This window comes from Mirounga angustirostris, unplaced genomic scaffold (assembly GCF_029215605.1).
Source record: "Mirounga angustirostris isolate CCGP_5_RB_7025 unplaced genomic scaffold, mMirAng1.0.hap1 SCAF_1, whole genome shotgun sequence".
In the NCBI taxonomy this organism is placed as follows: Eukaryota; Metazoa; Chordata; class Mammalia; order Carnivora; family Phocidae; genus Mirounga; species Mirounga angustirostris.
The window spans coordinates 142,569,108-142,594,147 of record NW_026991709.1 but is presented as its reverse complement, the minus strand read 5'-3'; the positions used below and the strand labels follow the sequence as shown (position 1 = coordinate 142,594,147).

General features: G+C 38.0%; 1 protein-coding gene across 2 annotated transcripts in view; it reads right to left on the bottom strand.

The window, feature by feature from the left end:
• Positions 1-25,040, bottom strand: part of LOC123862956 (RNA-binding motif, single-stranded-interacting protein 3) — a 1,542,535-nt gene that overhangs the window by 119,025 nt on the left and 1,398,470 nt on the right. For both annotated transcript variants that reach the window (XM_064588878.1, XM_064588881.1), the window contains one exon: positions 17,787-17,893. In XM_064588878.1, the coding sequence (XP_064444948.1) occupies positions 17,787-17,893 (107 nt within the window). The remainder of the gene's footprint in view (positions 1-17,786; positions 17,894-25,040) is intronic.

Here is a 25,040-nt window from a genome sequence, read left to right as displayed (position 1 = left end):
TTGGCTTTTACTAAAGCATTCTAGTCAGGCAGAGAATTTCTCCTTTATATAGCAATAAAGAAGGACAAGACAAAAAGATGCAGACAGAATTAAGGCTGGATGGCCGAGAAAGCTAATGGCTGCACAAAGAAATCATTGTCAAAAGGGAAACAGAAGGAAAGGTATGATGTGGCTGGCTAAAGTTTACAAAGCTCCAGTCTGAGTTTGTCATTAAAACCAAAGTTAAATTAAGCCTTGATTGATCATCATAAAAGAGGCAAGAGAACATTATCATATTTTATGTAGGAACTTCTGTTTTTTTCTCAATCTGAATGACTAACTTCAAAGACTCCAAGACATTGTGTGTGTGTGTATGTGTGTGTGTTTCACATCTTGCTGTCTGTGAAATTGGGGCTTGCATGATAATTGATGGCATTTGAGTTTGGAAACTTTCTCCTCTTTTCAGTGGTATTTAGAATAATATTTCATCTTTAATTGATGGTGTCATAGAGTCACTGTTGTAGTATATATACTGTTAAACCCCACCATAACACAGTAAGTAAGGTGAAAAATATAAAATGCTGAGGTTGCTACCAGAGTGAGCCTGTGCAACTGGAGAGGTGGGAGTTCCAGGTATCTGACTAAGTTGATTCATATTCTCCCAGGTCCCAGGTGCAGTTTGATGCTACGTGGAGGTTGTAAGCTGCAGCTTAAATACTGATGGGGAAAATTCTGAGTCTCGTGGCAGGCTGAGACTGTCAGGACAGTGCCAACAACTCCAGAAATCTCTCAGTTGGTTGATTCCCCACTTAGTTGCCAGGGAATCAGAGAACATGGAGATCAACTATCAACCTTTCTCCTTATAATTCTTGATATAATCTTCCCATCCTTCAGCACCTCCTAAAGCCCATACCCCAGCCTCCTCCCCAAGAACATAAGTATGTTTTCCCATCCTCTTTTTTGAGAATGGGGACTAGGCAGATGACTGGAGCTCATCATCAAATGCATCAAATGCAACATATCCAAAGTTACACCAATACAGGAATTTACAAGATTTGCTTCTTATCCTTAGTGATCATAGATTAGAAAATATGGACCCAGTAGCTTTAAAATAAGAACACTTAATTGAGTAAGAAAGTTTCCATGTTAAACTACTGAGCATTCAAGTTCTTGTGACAATGGGAAGACTTTTTGAGATTATGGGTGTCATTCACCTTGAGCCTGCTCTCTAAATTGCCAGTAAAGCACATGAAATAAATAAGAGTACATTTGGTGGGCTGGCTAACAAATTCAACTGCAAGTGCTGTAATGCACCATAACAACTCTTTTTAAGACCACATATGTAAAGACTCTTCTTCAGTTCAAGGTTAAAAGAACTATTTGCAGAACCTGGCAATGTTATTAGATACATCTTAATTTTTTCCAAGGTCCCATTAAAGAAAATAATTGGACAATTAAATGCCAAGCATCGTGATATACCCAAAGGAAATTGTGAACTATATAGATGACTTTTCTACCTTTATGGAATATGTTCAAAGATAATGTGAGTCTACATCCTTTTACAGCTAAGTTTTGAAATAATTCTTTAGACGTATTATTTTCCTTAAAGTATTTTTTATTTCTAATGGTTCATTGGGGCAATACTTCAATTCCATATCTCTGAAACATAAATTTTCTAATGTTCAGTATTATAAAATTAAATTGCAGTCAATATGGCTCCAAAGCTAATAGAAATGATGTATTTCTGGGCCTTGTCAAGTTCTTCTTATACTTAATAAGAAGGATGTTGACTGGTGACTGTTCAAAGAGTTTGTGAGCTGGGTGCACTATTCCAAACAGAGCCAGTTGAAAGTAAGAGGGCCACATGGTTAGATCGCATCTTGTCTTCCTCACTGCTAAGAATGTCTCAAAGCATGTTCTGTACAGCAACATTGGTAACAGCTAGTGATAGCGAAATGTTTTCATAAACTCAACAAAATATTCTGTTCAGCTATATAATTCATCCATTCTCAACAGTGGCTCAATCTTTTCCTTGGTATCTAGCAATAGTCTATGTTTTCTTTCACTTTTCTTTCTTTTTTTCTCCATCCAAGTCCCTCTCTCCTTGCCAGCTCTTGGCTTTTATGATTACATGACCTTCAAGAGAAAAGTGGCTAGAAATTTGAACACCACCTAACGTTTCAGTGCTACCTAATGCTTGGAATGCAGATGATGATTTGGAATGTGATCTTTTAAAAACTTTAATAAAATGTGGGTCAAAGTGAAAATAAATTAATTTCTACTTGTTGTATAGTATATTTTATTAAATAAGTCAAAAATTCAGCAGGAGAAATGATACTGGTAGCAGATTTCCTTTCAAACAGATGTTGTATCATTAAAAATAATCCCCATTTGGAAAATAAATAGACATGACATGAAATTGGAAACCAAGGACTTAAGCATTTGAGTCATAAGAAACACATAGCAAAGCTGGCTTTCAGATTAACAAACCCTGAGCTGTGTTGATGATATTATGAGACTTATAATAATGGTTAATACTGGAGTGATTATAGTTTTCCAGGAACCGTACTCAGTGCTTTACCCTCACTGCTTCATTTAATCCTTCCAATCACTAAATATGCCCTTTTAGCCATTCCCATTCTACTGATGAGGAAACTGAAAAACTTGCCCAAGGTTTGTCACTCAGCTCAAAAGCTGTGGATTTGTGATTGAAATGCTCAAGTTTGCCCCCTAACCACAAAAGTAGACTGTCTGATAAAATATGAAGAACAGCAAACAATACTGAGCACATCATAGATGCTGACACACACGATTCCTTAAAATTCAGAAAGAATTATTATTCTCACTAGGTACATTAGAGAAGGACACAAGATTTAGTCTATCACACCCAAGCTCCAGTTGCTCCTCTAAATATTATTCTCTGTGCCACTCCATGCCCAAGGGCATAGGGGCCTCTACTGGACAAGGAACAAGGTGGGGCTTTTCAACTCGGGGGTGATTTTTCTGGTTTGTAAATGCATATAAATCAGCTTCTCAGTTACCTACCCCGAAAAACAAACACGATCAATCAAACAGTTAATGGTTAGTAACAAGACAAGTGTGCACTGACATTCTTGTGGCTGCTTTTGTTATTTTTATTATTTTTTTGTTGGCTTTCATTTTCTATCACTGTGCTATAGTGGTATGGAGATAGTCACAGTCAGTGATTGCACTTGTGTGATACTAAATTATATCCTACCCATCATTTAATTGCCTACTTTACAGACAGAGAGGATCTTTGCCATTTTAGGTTCCAAAGGGGTGGGAGAATCTGTCTGTATGTTTATGTCATGTCCATTATGTCCAGTCTGGTTCCTCCCACATACGGTACACTCAGTAAGTGCTCATCGACTGACTGGATGCTTTTTGTTTAAACTGCTTCTTCATTTTCAAAAATCTATTTCGAACAGAATTCTTCTCTTAGAAAGATCGTTTCTACAAAAAGTAGTCATATATTGAGAAAGTGAGAAAGCAAATAGGAAACACAAGGAGATAGAGGGGTTCTCACTGTGTCTGAACATTTCTAATACACATTCAGGGCAAGGGGCATTCCTTGCACCTCATTATGTCCTGGGGACACAGCATAAAGTATCAGTCATGGAAGAAGCAAAGGCTTTATGACAACAAGAGTACTGGGGATTATAGTGATGGAGACACAGTTGAAATTCAGAATTATGATGCCAATTCTGTGTGTACTCACTTTCTTTCAGGAAAATAAAAACAAAAGCAAACATAAAAATTAAGACATAGCCCTCAAAGGAAACGTTTATCTTGAGTGGGAAAATAGGATGTCTTATTTTGTTATTGAGTATGGCTATCTATCTACTCAGAAATCTAAAAAGGCATCTTTGTCTCAATCATAAGTGGATTTAGTCAGAATGGATAATTACTCCTAATACCTTGAGGCACTATGAGGAGGAAGCTGGATGTTTGGAATCAAGTTTATCAACTTTGCCTGCACTTGGCTATGGACTTCGTTACAGTATGAGAAACCCATTCTTCCACATGATCTTTGCAGGCTTTCATTCACTTACTGGCACTGAAGAGAATTTTTATTAATAGTAGCTGTGAATGGACAAGAGTTATAAAACTTTACAGCACAGGGGAAGTTTTCATCCATCACTGAAAACAAGTTGATTTCAGGTCTGAAAATAGACAACATATTATCTGGGTTGTAGGTTGTAACAGATCACTTAGCTTAAGTTGGCTGTGATAAAACTGATAACCTTAGCTCTCAGCTTACTAATAGTGGATTTTGTGGGTGCCTTAATGAGACCTAATTTAAGGAAATTAAAGTATATTCTGTCAGTTTACTCCACCTCTTAAAGGTTTTCAAATGCACATGTCCAGGTAGAGCTACACTATTTCACTACAGTAAGGAACACAATTTACATCTGGTTTGTGTGAATGGTACCCCTGGTATTAGGAAGTGCATGTACTATATCCCTATACCCAAAGGCTTGTGTCTTAGGCAAATAGAAATGCACTCAAATAAAATGTCTTCGAGATATAATATATCATCATGTCTCATCTAAAACTTGTTCCTTAGTATTCCTTAGCATTCCTAGAATGCATCCTAAAAAAGCCTACTGGATTTTCTCTCCAACATAAACTTGTAAACTATTCCTGGGAACCTGAGTGCTGATTGTTAACAATATTATTTTAGGCCCCGTAGTTCATCTCCATATGTAGACTGTGAAGACAATCTCATTAAATGTTTTGTTTCCACAGTAAGGAAAATATCTTCAGAGCATCACATAAAGAGAACATATTTGTTATTGCTTATTGTTTTGAAATTGACTCTAGCATAGAACTGTAAATCATATAAAAGCAAGAAACACCATTTTATTGCTTTTAGTTTTTATAATAAAATCTTGACATTTCTTCACTAGACATTTGAATACTTTGTTGGGCTACTTCTTGTTCAATTGCCCTGTCTCTTGTGTCATAGCCAAAATACTATTTCTTGGAAGTTCAATTCCCGAAGCAATTGTTATCAATGACATTTACTGACTCAATTACTATAGGGCTTGGAAAGATCTTATGGAAGCTAGACTAGAGTTTTGAAGCCAGTGAGAAATAGTTTGTTTCTGATATTTGCACTATTTAAGGATAATGTCCCAGCATGAAAACTTGGGGAAATATCACCATCGTCTGTGATTTGACACACAGCATTTACTTATATTTGAAAATTCTGAAGGAAATCTAGAGACTAGTCACAACAAATGTCAACATAAAGTAACGTCAAGGTTTGAATGACTCTAATCATCGTAGTAGAAACATGCATCTTTTTTTTTTAAAGATTTTATTTATTTATTTGAGAGAGAGAGAATGAGAGAGAGCAAGCACATGAGAGGGGGGAGGGTCAGAGGGAGAAGCAGACCCCCTGCTGAGCAAGGAGCCCGATATGGGACTCGATCCCGGGACTCCAGGATCATGACCTGAGCCGAAGGCAGTCGCTTAACCAACTGAGCCACCCAGGCGCCCAAAACATGCATCTTTTGATTTAAGCCATTCATCTTTACAACATAGTTGAATATTTTTGATCAGCTGTGCAAAATATTTGGGTACCAAACAAATTTAGTGGCTTTTTGGTAGTCATTAGAAAAGCATTCTTTGGAAATACAGGAAGAAGTAGCAGGAGTTCTTCTTCATGTCCCTGATTTATATATAGATGTGTGTGTGTGTAATTATACATATTATTGAAATTATATATATTTATTTGCTTGTTTTTAATTTTTTCATTTAAGTAGAGTTGACATACAATGTTGTATTAGTTTCAGGTGTACAAAATAGTGATTTGACAAGTCTATACCTTATGCTATGCTCACACATGTAGCTCCCATCTGTCACCATACAACCCTATTACAATACCGTTGACTACATTCTTTATGCCATAGCCCTTTATTCCTGTGACTCCTGATATATTTTTGATTCCTGGTTCCCGATTCTATTCCTGATTCCAGACCAGTCATTTGGGAGAGCATTAACAAGATCAACTCGGGAAACATTTTGCCTGAAGTAAAGAATATGGCCTCAGCTGCAAGGGGATATCTAGCCAGTGCATTTCTTGATAGTCATAGTGATGATAAAGTGAGACCATTTCTGAACTAGGGGTGACATTAAAACATTGCATCACCATTATGGCAGAAGCACTGGCCACTCAGAATGTAAATGCTGGAGTAGGATCCTGGGAAACTCCTGCTATACCAGCTAGCACCCCATTCTTGTGAGATCATAAGAGGTCCTGCAGGAGGCATCATAGAGGAAGGGTTGGAGGGGTTGCACTGAAGGATTAGTGCCAGCGGTTACTTATTTAATGAAACAAATATGTCTTACTATTTTAACAAGCACACTGGCTTTTCTGATATATGGAAGTTGAATATGAGCCCTATGCTTGGCTCAAGTATCTCTAGGATAGTAGTTCTCAAAGTGTGGGCTAAGGACACCTGAGGGTTCCTGAGATACATTTAGGAGATCCACAGGTCCTCCCTTTTCCAATGACATGTCTATGTGGAGTTAAGATCTTCTTCAAATGATTAAACCAAAGAGAATATTGCAACAGGTTGAATGCTGATGCAGATATGCAAATCTGGTCATCTTTTATTAAGTCAGGCATTAAAGTGATTTGCAAAAATGTAAAAGAGTACTATTCTCAAAATTTGAAAGATACAATATTTCCTATAAAAATATAAGGATTTTGTTAACATGGGATGGGCTTATTGTTTTTTGATGAACTAATAAATAATTTTTAAGAGTATAGAGAGATACTGAGACCAAAGAGTTTGTGGATTGCTATATTAAGAAGTAAAATGATGAGAACCATAGAACACTGGGAACGAGAGGCCTAATAGCCCCAATCTCTGATCATTCTGCTTAGAGTTTTGGTTGTCACTTGAGAGATTAGTTAATAACTTTAAAATATCCCTGTGTATTTCACTTATGCAAAAACATGTCCAGCAGCATATATTTGTATTTCAAAACCTTGCTAATTTACACTAATTTATGTGTATAAAGTTTTCAGTACTAGATTTTTTTGTAAAGAAGTACATTTCACTAACTATGCTAAAAGAACTGTTATCAAAATGCCCTCAGAAGAAAATAGCATTACATAATAAATTAAATTTCATTAGCTTATCATTTGTGAATGCTTTAGGTACTTCTAAGATAGTTAAACATTTCAAGAGAAATCCATTTCACATTATCTTTTTTTTTTACCTGATGTTCAAGAGAGAGGCAGAGAAAACATAAGCCTCGTTCTGTGCTATTATCCCAAATGCTGAAGCATCAGAATTGAAATTATCATCTTACATTTTATCAGACAACAGTGATTGAAATATTTACCATTATTTTATATAACAAAAAAAACTCCAAAAAGCAAAAAACAACAACAACAACAAAAACGAAAACCAAAAAGCATGCAAACAAGTAAAAACACCCAAAATGATCTTCTTATAACATTGGGATGCCAAAGGGCTACAAAGAAAATGGAAAACAAGGAGGAGAAAAATGGCAGAGGAGTAGGAGACCTAAATTTCATCTGGTCCCAGGAATTCAGCTACATAGGATCAAACCATTCTGAACAACTATGAACTCAACAGGAAATCAAAGAAAAGAATAGCAGCAACTCTGAACAGAAAAGCGACCACTTTATGGAAGGTGGACGTGCAGAGAAGTGAAGAGAGGCAATATTCAGGAAGATAGATGGCGGGGCGGGGGGCCTCCATCAGCTGCTACTGGCAAGTGATAGAGCAGCAGAGCACAAAATCAGAAATTTTAGAAGCTGGCTCCACTGAGGGACGTCGCTCCAGTGGCTAAGCAGAGGTGTAACCCTCGCAGGGACAGTGTGGTCTCAGGACCCTCAGGGTCACAGAAAGACCAGGATGCCTGAGTGCGGCCGAGCTCCCAAGTATCAGAGCGGGGAAGCCGGCTGCAGACACAGAGCCGAGGTACAGGGTCTCAGCTCAGGATTGCCATAAACTGTGATCCACAGCACAGTCGGGCCACTGCTCTTCCAGCAGGGACCCAAAAAGTGGCAGATCCAGAGAGACTCCCCTTCCTCCCCCGGAAGGAGCGGCACGGGAGTGCACCACAGGGATATGCTGGGTTTGGAGACTCCAATCGAGGTCATGTGCCAGAGACAGAAACGCTCGGTCACAGAGCCGGGTGAGCATGGAGTGCGGCCAGAGACCGGGAAGACGGGAGTGACTGCTTTTCTCTGGGGGCACACTGAGGATTGGGGTCCTGAGTTCTCAGCTCCTCCAGGGCAGAGACTGGGAGGCCGCCATTTTCACTCTCATCCTCCAAAGCTGTACGGAAAGCTTGCAGGGAACAAAAGCTCCTGAGAGCAAACCCAAGCAGATTACTTAGCCCGGACCCGGCAAGGGCGAGGCAATTCCACCTCCAGCAAAGACATTTGGGAATCCAAGGTGATATTCAGGAGGCTAGATGGTGGGGGAGGGGGCCTCTGTCAGACGCTTCTGGCAAATGATAGAGCCGCGGAGCACAAAATCGGAACTTTTAGAAGTCGGCTCTGCTGAGGGACCTCGCTCCAGTGGCTAAGCAGGGGATGGGAACCCTTGCGGGTCACAGAAAGACGGGGGTGACTGAGTGTGGCAGAGCTCCCAGGTAACGGAGCAGGGAAGCCGACTGCAGAGACGGAGCTGAGGAGTGGGCTCTCAGCTTGGGATGCCATAAACTGTGATCTGTGCCACAGTCAGGCCACTGCTCCTCCAGCAGGGACCCAACAAGCGGCAGATCCGGGGAGACTCCCCTTCCTCCCCCGGGAGGAGCGGCCCAGGAGCACACCACAGGGATCTGCTGGGTTTGGAGACTCCACACCGAGTTGGGTGCCAGATATAGAAACGCTTGGTCACAGGCCGGGTGAGCACAGAGTGCAGCTGGAGACCGGGGAGACGGCAGTGATTGACTGCTTTTCTCTGGCGGAGCACTGAGGAGTGGGGACCCAAGTTCTCGGTTCCTCTGAGGCAGAGATTGGGAGGCCGCCATTTTCACTCTCGTCCTCCAAAGCTGTATGGAAAGCTTGCAGGGAACAAAAGCTCCTGAGAGCAAACCTGAGCAGATTACTTAGCCCAGACCCGCAAGGGCAGGGCAATTCTGCCTCCAGCAAAGACATTTGGGAACCACGGCAACAGGCCCCTCCCCCAGAAGATCAGCAAGAACAGCCAGCCAAGACCAAGTTTACCGATCAATGAGAGCGGCAGAACTCCAGCACTAGGGCAATACTGCACACAGAATTGATGGCTTTTTTCCCATGATTCCTAGTCTTTAAAAGTTAATTTTTTTAAACTTCTTTTTTTGAATTTTTCTTTTTCCCTTTTTCAACCAACATCTTATCAAATGTTTTAAAAAAACATTTTTATTATTATTATTTTTTTTCATTTTAGAGTCATATTCTATCCTTCATAGCAGTTACCCTTATTTTTGGCATATATATATATATATATATATATATATATATATATATATATATATGTTGTTCTCTCTTTAAAATTTTGAGATACAGTTTCTTCTAACAGATCAAAATATACCCTAAATCTCTACTGTATGGCTTTGTTCTAGTCTCCTGCCTGATCACATTCTCTACCTTTTTTTTTTCTTTTTTTTTTTTAAATCCTCTTCTTTCTTTTTTCAAACAACTTCTTATCTTATCAATTCCTTTTATAAAATCTTTTATAATTTTCATCTGTACATTCATATTCCATCACTTCATCATATTAACCCTTATTTTTGTACATATATAAGTTTTCCTTTCCTTAAAATTTTGGGAGGCACTTTCTTTTAACAGACCAAAATACACCCAAAATCTAGGGTGTGGCACTGATCTATGCACCCGCCTGATCATATTTGAACATATTCTGTTTTTTTTGTTTTGATGTGTTTTTGTTTGTTTTTATCTTTTTCTTTTTTCTTTCTTTCCCTTTCTTTTCCCCCGGCTTCAGGTCTTTTCTGATTTGTTTAGAGTATATTTTCTGGGGACATTGTTACCCTGTTAGCATTTTGTTCTCTCATTCATCTATTCTCCTCTGCACAAAATGACAAGTGGAAATAATCACCTCAACAAAAAGAACGAGAGGCAGTACCGACTGTCAGGGACCTACTCATTACGGACATTGGTATGATGTCGGAACTAGAGTTCAAAATGATGGTTTTAAAGGTACTAGCTAGGTTTGAAAAAAGCATGGAAGTTATTAGAGAAACCCTTTCTGGAGAAATAAAAGAAATAAAATCTAACCAAGTCGAAATCAAAAAGGCTATTAATGAGGTGCAATAAAAAATGGGGGCTCTGACTGCTAGGATAAATCAGGCAGAAGAGAGAATTAGTGATATAGGAGGCCAAATGATGGAAAATAAGCGAAGAAAAAGAGAGATAAACAACTACTGGATCACAAGGGCAGAAACTGAGATAAGTGATACCATAGAACGAAACAACATTAGAATAATTGGGATCCCAGAAAAAGATGAAAGAGAGAGAGGGGCAGAAGGTATACTGGAGCAAATTATAGCAGAGAACTTCCTGAATTTGGGGAAGGAAACAGGCATCAAAATCCAGGAGGCACAGAGAACCCCTCTCAAAATCAATAAAAATAGGTAAACACCCCGACATCTAATAGTAAAACTTACGAGTCTCAGAGACAAAGAGAAAATCCTGAAAGCAGCTTGGAAGAAGAGATCTGTAACCTACAATGGTAGAAACATTAGATTGGCAATAGACCTATCCACAGAGACCTGGCAGGCCAGAAAGGACTGGAATGATATATTCAGAGCACTAAATGAGAAAAATATGCAGCCAAGAATACTATATCCAGCTCGGCTGTCACTGAAAATAGAAGGAGAGATAAAAAGCTTCCACAAACAAAAACTAAAGGAATTTGCAAACACAAAACCAGTCCTACAAGAAATATTGAAAGGGGTCCTCTAAGCAAAGAGAGAGCCTAAAAGCAACATAGGCCAGAAAGGAACACGGACAATATACAGTCACAGTCACCTTACAGGCAATACAATGGCACTAAATTCCTATCTTTCAATAGTTACCCTGAATGTAAATTGGCTAAATGCCCCAATCAAAAGACACAGGCTATCAGACTGGATGAAAAAACAAGACCCATCGATATGCTGTCTGCAAGAGACTCATTTTAGAACCAAAGACACCCCCAGATTGAAAGTGAGGGGGTGGAAAACCATTTACCATGCTAATGGACACCAAAAGAAAGCTGGGGTGGCAATCCTTATACAGACAAATTAGATTTTAAACCAAAGACTGTAATAAGAGATGAGGAAGGACATTATATCATACTTAAAGGATCTATCCAACAAGAAGATCTAACAATTGTAAATATCTATGCCCCTAACATGGGAGCAGCCAATTATATAAGGCAATTAATAGCAAAAGCAAAGAAACACATTGACAACAGTACAATAATAGTGGGGGACTTTAACACCCCCCTCACTGAAATGGACAGATCGTCTAAGCAAAAGATCAACAAGGAAATAAAGACTTTAAATGACACACTGCACCAAATGGACTTCACAGACATATTCAGAACATTCCATCCCAAAGCAATGGAATACACATTCTTCTCTAGTGCCCATGGAACATTCTCCAGAATAGATCACATCCTAGGTCACAAATCAGGTCTCAACCGGTACCAAAAGACTGGGATCATTCCCTGCTTATTTTCAAACCATAATGCTTTGAAACTAGAACTCAATCACAAGAGGAAAGTTGGAAAGAACTCAAATACATGGAGGCTAAAGAGCATCCTACTAAAGAATGAATGGGTCAACCAGGAAATTAAAGAAGAATTAAAAAAATTCATGGAAACCAAAGAAAATGAAAACACAACTATTCAAAATCTTTGGGATACAGCAAAGGCAGTCCTAAGAGGAACATATATAGCAATAGAAGCCTTTCTCAAGAAACAAGAAAGGTCTCAAATACACAACCTAACCGTACACCTAAAGGAGCTGGAAAGAGAACAGCAAATAAAGCCTAAACCCAGCAGCAGAATAGAAATAATAAAGATCAGAGCAGAAATCTATCAAATAGAAACAAAAGAACAGTAGAGCAGATCAACGAAACAAAGAGCTGGTTCTCTGAAAGAATTAACAAGATTGATAAACCCCTGGCTAGACTTATCAAAAAGAAAAGAGAAAGGACCCAAATCAACAAAATCAAAAATGAAACAGGAGAGATCACAACCAACACCAAAGAAATACTAACAATTATAAGAACATATTATGCGCAACTATATGCCAGCAAATTAGATAATCTGGAAGAAATGGATGCATTCCCAGAGAGTATCAACTACCAAAACTGAGCCAGGAAGAAATAGAAAACCTGAACAGACCTATAACCACTAAGGAAATTGAAGCAGTCATCCAAAATCTCCCAATAAACAAAAGCCCAGGGCCAGATGGCCTCCCAGGGGAATTCTACCAAACAGTTAAAGAAGAATTAATACCTGTTCTTCTGAAAATGTTCCAAAAAATAGAAATGGAAGGAAAACTTCCAAACTCATTTTATGAGGCCACCATTACCTTCATCCCAAAACCAGACAAAGACCCCATCAAAAAGGAGAATTACAGACCAATATCCTTGATGAACATGGATGCAAAACTTCTCACCAAAATACTAGCCAATAGGATCCAACAGTACATTAAAAGGATTATTCACCACGACCAAGTGGGATTTATCCCTGGGCTGCAAGTTGGTTCAACATCCACAAATCAATCAATGTGACACAATTTTTTTTTATTAATAAAAGAAAGAACAAGAACCATATGACCCTCTCAATAGATACAGAAAAAACCTTTGACAAAGTAGAGCATCCTTTTTTGATTAAAACTCTTCAGAGTATAGGGATAGAAGGTACATACCTCAATATCATAAAAACCATTTATGAAAAACCCACAGCTAATATCATTCTCAATGGGGAAAAACTGAGAGCCTTCCCCCTAAGGTCAGGAACATGGCAGGGATATCCACTATCACCACTGCTATTCAACATAGTACTAGAAGTCCTAGCCACAGCAATCAGACAACAAAAAGAAATAAAAGGCATCCAAATCGGCAAAGAAGAAGTCAAACTCTCACTCTTTGCAGATGATATGATACTTTATGTGGAAAACCCAAAAGACTCCACCCCAAAACTGCTAGAACGCATACAGGAATTCAGTCAAGTCGCAGGATATAAAATCAGTGCACAGAAATCAGTGGCATTCCTATACACCAACAACAAGACAGAAGAAAGAGAAATTAAGGAGTTGATCCCATTTACAATTGCACCCAAAACCATAAGATACTAGGAATAAATCTAACCAAAGAGGCAAGGGATCTGTACTCTGAAAACTATAAAATATTCATGAAAGAAATTGAGGAAGACATAAAGAAATGGAAAAACGTTCCATGCTCACGGATTGGAAGAACAAATATTGTGAAGATGTCAATGCTACCTAGAGCAATCTACACATTCAATGCAATCCCCATCAAAATACCATCCACTTTTTTCAAAGAAATGGAACAAATAATCCTAAAATTTGTATGGAACCAGAAAGAACCCGAATAGCCAGAGGAATGTTGAAAAAGAAAAGCAAAGCTGGCGGCATCACAATTCTGGACTTCCAGCTCTGTTACAAAGCTGTGATCATCAAGACAGTATGGTACTGGCACAAAAACAGACACATAGATCAATGGAACAGAATAGAGAGCCCAGAAATGGACCCTCAACTCTATGGTCAAGTCATCTTTGACAAAGCAGGAAAGAATGTCCAATGGAAAAAAGACAGTCTCTTCAACAAATGGTGTTGGCAAAATTGGACAGCCACATGAAGAAGAATGAAACGGGACTATTTCCTTACACCACAAACAAAAATAGACTCCAAATGGTTGAACGACCTCAATGTGAGACAGGAGTCCATCCAAATCCTAAAGGAGAACACAGGCAGCAACTTCTTCGACCTCAGCTGCAGCAACTTCTTCCTAGAAACATGGCCAAAGGCAAGGGAAGCAAGGGCAAAAATGAACTACTGGGACTTCATCAAGATAAAAAGCTTTTGCACAGCAGAAAAAACAGTTAACAAAACCAAAAGACAACTGACATTATGGGAGAAGATATTTGCAAATGACATATCAGATAAAGGGCGTATCCAAAATCTATAAAGAACTTATCAAACTCAACACCCAAAGAACAAATGATCCAATCATGAAATGGGCAAAAGATACGAACAGACATTTTTCCAAGGAAGACATCCAAAAGGCCAAAAGACACATGGAAAAGTGCTCAACGTCACTCAGCATCAGGGAAATCCAAATCAAAACCTCAGTGAGATACCAGCTCACACCACTCAGAATGGCTAAAATTAACAAGTCAGGAAATGACAGATGTTGGCGGGGATGTGGAGAAAGGGGAACCCTCCTACACTGTTGGTGGGAATGCAAGCTGGTGCAGCCACTCTGGAAAACAGTATGGAGGTTCCTCAAAAAGTTGAAAATAGAGCTACCATATGACTCAGCAATTGCACTACTGCGTATTTACCCCAAAGATACAAATGTAGGGTTCCGAAGGGGTACGTGCACCCCGATGTTTATAGCAGCAATGTCCACAATAGCCAAACTATGGAAAGAGCCAAGATGTCCATCGACAGATGAATGGATAAAGAAGATGTGGTATATGTATATACAATGGAATATTATGCAGCCATCAAAAGGAATGAAATCTTGCCATTTGCAATGATGTGGGTGGAACTGGAGGGTATTATGCTGAGCAAAATAAGTCAATCAGAGAAAGACATGTATCATATGACCTCACTGATATGAGGAATTCTTAATCTCAGGAAACAAACTGAGGGTTGCTGGAGTGGTGGGGTTGGGAAGGATGGGGTGGCTGGGTGATAGACATTGGGGATGGTATCTGCTATGGTGAGTGCTGTGAATTGTGTAAGACTGTTGAATTACAGACCTGTACCTCTGAAACAAATAATACATTATATGTTAAAAAAAAAAAAAAAAAACGAAAAAGAAGAAAAAGAAGAAGATAGCAGGAGGGGAAAAATGAAGAGGGGGAAATCGGAGGGGGAGACAAACTATAAGAGACTATGGACTCTGAGAAACAAACTGTGGTTCTAGAGGGGAGGGAGGTGGTGGGATGGGTTAGCCTGGTGATGGGTATTAAAGAGGGCACGTACTGAATGGAGCACTGGGTGTTATATGCAAACGATGAATCATGGAACATTACATCAAAAACTAATGATGTAACGTATGGTGATTAACAAAACATAATAAAGGTGATTTGGTTTGCTTTCTAAAAAAAGGAAAAAAAAGTAAATGGAAAATAAGACCATCCATCAGAAATTGAGTTCAAGGGAAGATCTATGTCTCAGTCTTAACACTGGAAGGACACAAAGAAAATCTCTCCCAAGAATCTGACCCATAGTCCTTGCTTTGGTTAGAGTTTCAATTCATGCAGTCAGTGTGGTCAAAGACCTTAAACAGAGAATGTAGGTAGTTTCCCCAGGTGACTAACAAGAGCAAATGCAAATTGTCTTATAATAATGCCATTGATTAGAAGAGGAGAACCAATTTCAGAAGTGTTAAGATGTGGAAAAACAATGAAAACATGTGTCTTAGAAACAATGAAATACAGTAATTAGAATTTCCTGGTATATAAAAATTAATTAAATATTGCTTACATAGGAATAATTTGCTTTATGTCATACTTTATCAATGATGCTAACATAATTTACTCTAGCAAGCACAATGCAAGGGGAAATAGAAACAAAAATATATATTATGATGGGCACACAAAGTTATGCAACATTCAGAATGTCTACCCTAAGACCACAATCTAGGTGTAAAAATTAATATGCTTATCTCAAAATCAAGATATCTGACAAGCATATTTTTAGTGCACACCACTTCTTTTCCTAGTTTCTTTCCTCTGAATGTGTCTACATACTTGGAATACATTTTTATGGGTCACCGATAAATTTACCCTTGATTTTCACAGTTCAACAGGAAAATGTAGAACTCTTAAAATGCAACTTTTGAAAATAGAGATTAGAAATATATGTTTAAAACCTATATTTTACTACAAGATGCTCTGTGTGCTAAACTTGACTCCACAATGCTTCTGTGGCAATAGTACACATGGTCTTTATCATGATCTCAATCTAAAGCCCTAGATTTGTATGTGGCAGCTCTAAGTCTACATTTCTCTTATGTTTATTGGTTTGGTTCCTAAGAAATGTAGATTCAAGAGCAGTGTCTTGCTCAAGCTGGCATCCTTTTTGTGGGTGTGATAATTCAGGTTCTTATGGGGACAGGAACTGAGGTTTTGGTCTTCACTGCCAAGTCATCTAATTGACCATCAAGGTTCTTGGTGATGGTCTATGATCCAGAAATCTCTCTCACCAGCGAGCATTTGACCCAATAGAATTTTAAGATCAAATGAGTCTTTCTAGACTACAGATGTTTGGAATCGGATGGATGTCATAATGAGTGTTCTCAGAAATCAGCTGTCTTTGGGGGGCAATGGGGCTAACTGCTGATCACTAACCCTTACCTAAAAATACAAGGGTCATTCCCTTTCCTCTCCTTTTTTTGAACATAACACAAATAGCCTTTCTAAATTGAAGTTTTCAAACTTTCCTTTTCATTAGTTTCAAGTGTTCAGTGGTGATTCTCTTTTTCATGTCTTAAAAAAATGAGTTATAAATTATACAATATTTGAACATAACTATACAATTTAAGAGGGGTTTTGAGACCTGCATGGAAATACTCAAAACAGACAAGTGTTAGAAACTAAAAAATGGCTAAAGGTTTTGCTGAGGAAAACCCCACCCTCTTTTCCTTCCTTACAACTGTTAATGATGCATCAAGTGGGATGCCTCTTAAATGAGAAATGGAGAAGTAGGTGCTTTGAATAGAAATAGGAAATAAAGCTCTTCTGTTGAAATTAAGGCCTTGGTACAAAATAACGTTTATTCAAGTCATTCAAGCAACTCCATTCCATTTCACAAAGAATAAAAAGACCCCTTAGAAGCCCAGACACCTTTTCCTTGTCTTCTTACAACAAAAATAACCAAAAGGAATTAATTCCCAAGTGTCATTGGATGCATATGCTTGCTTTTCTACTCTCTTATGTTAAGAGGGTAAATGGATAATTAACTGCTCAGTGCTTTTCTTTTTGTTGTGAAAAACGAAACCCTATGTATGTGAACTTTTCTCCCTTTTTCTTGACCAACAGAAAATGCCATTTTTATATTATTATATACATATATAAAATACATATCAACACATTTATGAACAAATAGGAAAATGCATAAATACACATATATGCGCAAGTAGAATATCTCAATGGGAGAATAAAATAAATCTAAATTTGTGTTTTTTCCCAAACACATTCAACTCTCACTATTGATTTCATTGAAAATATTTCTTGGCTACTACACAATTATGGATCAATTGTTTGTGGATAATTCTTTCAGTGAGTATATATTGGGTTAAGGCTTGGTTAAAGACAGAAGACTTATTGTAGTACAGAACTGAGGTCAATTTTGAAGTCCTACACTCCTCCTCAAGTAATTTTATCCTGTGCACATTAATATAGGCCTACTCATTTGCCCCCTTCGAAGCCATGTGATTTTCTACAGGACCCGATTTCATCAGGGTCCCAAATGTCTGTCTTACCACCATTCTGAGAGATATCCGCTGCTATATTTCTGAGCAAAAGTCAGTCAGGACTCACCTCTCCTTCTCTGGGCCAAGGCCTTCCATTCTGGGTGTATTTGCTTTGATTCTGTCGCTTCTTTTGTCCTCCATCAGCGAATTTGCACAGTAAAGGCTCACTAGGGGCTGGGAAGATAAGAAACCAATTCTACATTAGCAAATCCCCCTAAAAACAAGTGATTATTTGAGTCACAGTAGTGCTTTGTACTGCCTATCTTTTGAAGTTGTCTTGCTTCTGGAGAGATATTTGGCCCCCTTTTAGTCTCAATTATGTTGGCTGCTATTCTAACGGGGCTTCGAAAAAGTACTGGCAGACCACAAAAGAGAACAAAAAATATTGTTGAAAAAATAATCAGTTGAAGCAGAATGTGAACTTGCCTTAAAAGTAAAGAGGGGAATGTTGACTCCTTCCAGTTATATTAATGCTAAAAACCAGACAACGGGTCCAAAATGGAGTCACTTATGCTAAGCTCCATGTCACCAAATCAAGACCTAACTTAATTACAGTTTTAGCTCTCCCAGAAATGGAATTTTAAAACAGTCAATCAGGGGGCGCCTGGGTGGCTCAGTGGGTTAAGCGTCTGCCTTCGGCTCAGGTCATGATCCCAGGGTCCTGGGATCGAGTCCCGCATCGGGCTCCCTGCTCTGCGGGGAGCCTGCTTCTCCCTCTGCCTCTGCCTCTCTCTCTCTCTGTGTCTCATGAATGAATAAATAAAATCTTTAAAAAAATATATTAAAAAAAACAAAGCAAAACAAAAACAGTCAATCAGGAGTCACCTGATCAGCACTAGTGAGGTAATTTACCTGATAGACCCCTGCCGTCCCCTAAAGAAAAGTGACCTTGCCACAACCAATCCACTTTTTGCCACTACAACTTTCTTGTTCCTGCTCCCTCTGCTATAATAGAAGCCTCCCATTTGCACAGGTCCTCAGAGCTCCTCTCTACCTGCTTGAGGAGAGGCTGTCTGATTCACAAATCCTTGAATCAAGTCAATAATATCTTTAAAAAGTACTCAGTTGAATTTTGCTTTTTCACATTAGAAATATATTCATAACCAGTATTTGTGTGTAGATAAATATTTCCCCCTCAAATTAACTATGTTTTCACAGTAGAAACTGTAGGATTCTATTTTGGAAAGAGATCCTTAGGAGCTGCCTTCTAAAAAGGGAACCATTTTGCTAATTACAACCAAATCAGGTTTTTTTTTTTTTTTCTCATTAACCTCTGCAATTTCAAAACGGCTAGAAGCTGATTGTCCATCGAACCCCTTTCACTCCAATTTGCCAGTAAAATCTAGTCAGTATCCCAGGGAGAACAATTATTTGAATATCAAATGAATTCTCATGATAAAATATAGTCAAAGGAAATGGCTCTTAACAAATGAATCCTGGACTGTGGGAAATGTAGTGGTCCTGGATGACTTGAGTTGACTTATTTGATAATCTTTTAAAACACAACAGGAAGAAACTTATTCTTTGAGAATCGATGCCCCCTCCAAATCCCTATTTGACTAGAAAAATTGCTGCTTGTTATTATGACAAATATGTTTAAAAATGAATTAAAAAAAAGCCATATTGGTCTAAAAAAACTTGATCAATGAATTAACATAGCTGGAAGGATTCTTTTGTTAGTTTATTTGCTTGGATAAAACAAATACTAGTTTGCAAATTTATAATCTGAAAACTAAAATGGACCCCTTCCTCCCCCACCCCTTGGGAAAATATGTTCTTCTAAAGATTAATTGTATTAATGGTTGAAGGGGAGCAGAATATACCCCTGCTTCTTTGGCATAAGGATTAATTTAGGCTGATTATTTTTAAGAAACAATAGATAGAGGAAAAGCTCTGAAAACTGACTGGAAGTTACCCTTTTGTAAGAGACATTTATATTTATAAGGGAAATCTCTATTTGTAACAGTATCTCCCTCTTTGTATGTGGAAGAAAAGAATACTCTAAATCTCAAGAAACTCTTATCAGTGGAGAAGCAAGGACTTAAATCTATGCAACAACCTTACTCTTGTTTACTGTGCTTTTCCTGGTAATCTCCCACAACAGGCCTCCCTGCCCCCTCCCCAGCATCTTCTTTTGTCTTTAGCTGAAGATGGTATTCAAGATGGTGACTTCAGCCATTTCAGGGAGTTACTAGATTTTCCTGGATATCTCCATATAAGAGGTATATATGTTATTAAACTTCTTTTTGTTTTTTTCTCCTGTTAATATGTCTTTATGGGGGGAGGGGAGTCCCAGCCAAGAACCTAGAAAGATAGAAGGAAAATTATTTTTCCTCCCCTGCATGATCTTAATTCTTTTTTTTTTTTTTTTAAGATTTTATTTATTTATTTGACAGAGAGAGACACAGCGAGAGAGGGAACATAAGCAGTGGAGTGAGAGAGAGAGAAGCAGGCTTCCTGCTGAGCAGGGAGCCCGATGCGGGTCTCAATCCCAGGACCCTGGGATCATGACCTGAGCTGAAGGCAGACGCTTGATGACTGAGCCACCCAGGCACCCCATGATCTTAATTCTTTATCCCTCCTTGTATCCTTGCCTTTTGCCATGTAGTATTGTTGAGCCCTCTGAATCTTGGTCTGATCCCATGTGAATTGCTCTAGCCAATGAACTGTTAGCAAATGAGATGCAAGCAGAAGACTAAAATATTTTTAAGCATTGAGTTTTGCTTCTTTTGCTTCTCTGCATAACCACATGAATATGCTCAACCTGGCCTGCTGAAGGATGAGATACAAGTGTAGGTGAGTCATCCCTACCATCAGAGCCAAGGCCATCACCTGGACATGTGAGTGAGCTCAACTAAAATCAGCAGAGATACACAGATAACATGCAGTTGACCACAGACCAGGTGAGGTCAGTAAAGATGATCCCACAAATATGTAAGCTAAATAAATCTTTATTGTTTCATATCACTAAATTTTACAATTGACATGCAACATTATAATCTTAATAGATAACTGATATTGTTTTCCCCAACACCCATTCCTCTCCATTTCCACTCCAGCTAGCTTGCTTGCATTTACTAATCTGGATAAAGAAAAAAAAAAAGATTATGGAATTTATGAGACTTCCAGTTGTCTCCAAAATCAATAGGGAAAAAAGAAATGAGTGGGTATCCACAAATATTTGAAAATCATTTGGCTTTAAGTGGCAGCAGTATTTTCTCAATCCTTTTAGTTTACTCTATTAGCAGCAGAATTCTAATAACCAATATTGAAGGAAATACTGACTCAAACAGACAGAAGGTCAGAACTGGTTGGGTGAAATTAAAAATAAATTGTCTTGCCTGCCTATAGAGGAGGCATGGGGGGGTGGAATATGTAACTCATCCTGGCACATAACTCAACCAATGTCATTCCTCATGGAGCACAAGTGCTTCCCAACTGTCTGCTTTTGGGAGCCTCCAACTTCAGTGACTTTGGTGAAGCCACAGAAATCACACAAAGGAAAGGCTGAATCATGAAGGGTCTGCAGACAGTTGCTGCCATGACCCTGAAGTAGTCTAAATTCTTTCTCCAGATGAAGAACTGAAAGGATAAAAGCAATCAAGGATCCTAGAACTCTATGCTAAAGAAAATTTCCTGGGAGACTCCAAAAGCATATATAAATATGTGCCTATAATGTGCCTATATATCATTATACATGTATAATCATTCCTCACTATAGGATATTTTCTCTCTTGATATTTTAAAAATTCAAGGTATATTTACTCATTCAAATGGGACGGTCATGCTGACACGTGAGTTTATAACTGGCAATAGTACAAATTTCTCACAAAAGGCAAATAAATCTAGAAATACCTTAAATTTCCTGCTGGAAAAAAATGCAGATTCTGCCTTTTATTCTTCTTGGGATAATAACTTCCATGAGTCATACTTTCTACTGTCTGAGGCAGGATTCTCTTTATTGTCTCCTAAGATGGATTCTTTTTGAGTATACAATATACTGATTCTAATAGTCTAGAATATGATAATGACTTCTCTTGAGGTCATTCATGTTTCTGTAGGCTTTGTCACTTAGTTTGGGTGCATTTCAGTGTTTAGCAGTCTGCTTCCTGGCTCCCCTGACTTACTAACTACAAGACACCAGACACCTTAAAAATTTTTTTTAATATTTCTATGACTCATTTTCCTCACGTATGAGATGAGGGTAATAACGTTACCTACCTCAGGCAGCTGTTGTGAAGATTAAATAAATTCATGTGTGAAAAGTGTTTAAAACAGCGTACGGTACATAAACGATTATTAAATTCACATTAGCTACAACTATCACTATTGCTTAGTATCTTTATTGCCACTGCCCATGTATCAGATATGAAACAAAGTTACTTAGCAGAGTCAGAGTTCAGAGTGTTTAATCAATGAGGCTTATTGTTCCTCAGCTCTGTCCCACTCTAACACCATGGTTGGTTTGGCCACAGAACTTGCAACTGACTGCCCTCCAAGAACAGTGAAAAGATTTGAGAGGATCCATGTTTCCAAGATGGCTCTTGCTAACTGCAGCTTGTCAATGGACCATCGTCCAGCTTCCCCTCCTGAGTCCTCACCAAAGTTCGACTTCCAATATCCCCTGAGTATGATACAAGTCATGTTTTCTTATGTATGTTAACATTCCATTGCCTACACTGAATGCTCCCTGTTCCTTTTTCTACTGTGGTTTTAAAAAAAATTATTCTTACTACTATTTTTTGTTACTCAATTGCTAGAGATCTATTGGCTGTTTAAATCCATCAAATCTGTATTTTACTACTAGGATAAGTACTGTGCTGTCTACACATTATGGGCAAGCAAAAATTGCCACCCCAAAATGTGTCTCTTTGGCATGTATATACCCACACACATATATATTTAAAGACCTTCTTGGTGAACCCTTGGAAACTATGGAATTAGGGGAACAGCACTGGCAGGAAAAGAAAAGCCTCTGAACAAATTATTAACCTTAGGATTTCTCCTATCTACTGGCATAGAGAAATTTTATAGAAGCCTCTTTAAAACAAATATTACCAAATAACAATATTTTAGCTTGCCAAGGATCAATTATACATAGACGATGAGAGTCTGGGTTGTAAACCTACCTTGAAATTTTTCATTATTGAAAAGAGAACTTTCAAAACAGTATTTTTAACACTAAGGGAAACTTAAAAAGCCATCTCTACTGAGATGTCCTTGTGAGTTGTGTTTTACAGTGTCTTAGAGGCTTCAAGTCTTAGCCACCCTGGTATTCGAAGATCTTCGTAAGCCGTTAGACTATGGAGGTTGGTAATCACCTATTTATATTTATTGATATTACTATGTTGAAACATCCTTATTACCTTCTTGAAGATGATTATGATGTGGCACAAATTTTTATTAAATGAAGTAAAAAAATGAAATCCCAGAAACAAATTTTCAAATTTATTTAAATTAAAAATTAAAAAAGGATGGAATATCCATAATATTGTCCTTGAATTTAGGCATGTAATTCTGATTTTTAGTTTTCTGGGGAGGTTGGGGGATGGATTTCATTGAGAGTGTAAGAGAAAACAGTCGACTAGATGAATTAAGATTTATATAATCTTCTAGTTCTCAGGTGATTTCTAAATATCTAAAGATAAAATCCAAACTCCACTATTACAAGAGAATTTTTTCCCTTGATCCTATCTTTTGCCAGACTCCTCCCACGCCTGTGGCCTACAGTCTCCTCACCTCTATATGCCTTTCCCCATGCCTGGAATTTCCTTTCCCAGCTTCCCCACCCACCCCTCCACCCCCGCATTTACACACCCTCCATCTGGCAAACTACTAATCAGCCTTCAGAAAGCAGCTCAAATGCCATGTTCCTCAGAAAGCCTTCCTTGACTCTACTTCATCTCATTTCAGAGAGAAATTACCTAGTGCTTACTTGGCAGACTTTCCCAGGTTGAATGCTGTTTCTGTTTGTGTTAAGTCTTTTAACAGTAGCAATTAATTTCCAGGCTTGAGTTTGAAAGTATTGTAGCAAAGGTCAGGGTGAAGTTTATATATGCACATGTGCATGTGTACACACGTGTGTGTGTGTATATTGTTAACAGCATTTTGCACATAGGTTTACATAATACTTGAAAGTGATGCTATTCAAAGTGTGGTCCAAGGACGAGCAGCAATAGGATCAGTACTTGGGAGAATATTAGAAATGCAGAATCTGGGCCCTTCCCTAGACCTACCCAATCAAAATCTGCATTTGAACCAGATCTTCAGGTGATTCTTGGGCACACATCAGTTTGAGAAGCACTGATTTGATTGTGCCTGGTTTTTTAACAGAGGAAGAAGGAATATATCTTAGATGTTAAACATGAATCCTCTGAATAATGAGATGATTTCAGTATTGCACAGAAATATTATATTGTCTACAACTTCCTTATTGCAGTATTATGCTACCAATTAATTTTGTTTAGTCTCTTTTCACAGTAGTTAAAATACAGACTAAGTGAAGAAGAGGCCTTTGTGGAAGTGAGATGCAGTTATAAGCCACAGATTGTAATGTGCTGGAAAACATTATGGTCTATCATGAAAATGGAGAGTATTTAAAATAATTATAACAATGCATGGCAATAAAGTTGCATGGTAATTATGAAGGAGTAATTACTGTTTGTTTGCTTGTGGAGTATTTCTAGTCTTCCAAACTTTGTATTAAACATGAAACATTCAATGCATGAACCGATAAGATAATCTTATGGCTTACAGGATTTGTTATTTTAAACAAACAAAATAACACCACATATTTTACCTAGCAAAATTAATGTAAATTTTTTAAAATTTTTATTTGAAACTTAACATACCTTATTCTTCTCTTCCCTTCTAGTTTGATGGCTTTCTTGAAAGTTGTGCTTGGATTCCTTTCTTTCTTTTTTGTGTATCTATTTACAGGTTTTTGATTGTGGCTACCATGAGATTCATATATAACATCTTATGCATATAGTAGTCTATGTTAAGTTGATGGTCACTTAAGTTTGAACCCATACTAAAAGTACTAAATTTTTACTCCCCACACCCATGTTTTATGTATATGATGACATCCTTTTATTCTGTGAATCCCTTGACTGATTTTTGTAGATATAATTGATTTTATTGCTTTTGGGTTTTCACCATACTGGTTTTATAAGTGATTAATCTATTGCTTTTATTATATGTTTGCATTTACCTGTGAAATTTGTTCTGTTCATAATTTTCTTATTCCCAATTATGGCCTTTGTTCCCACTAATTTCCTTTAAGATTTCTTGTAAGCCTGGTTTAGTGGTGAAGGGCACA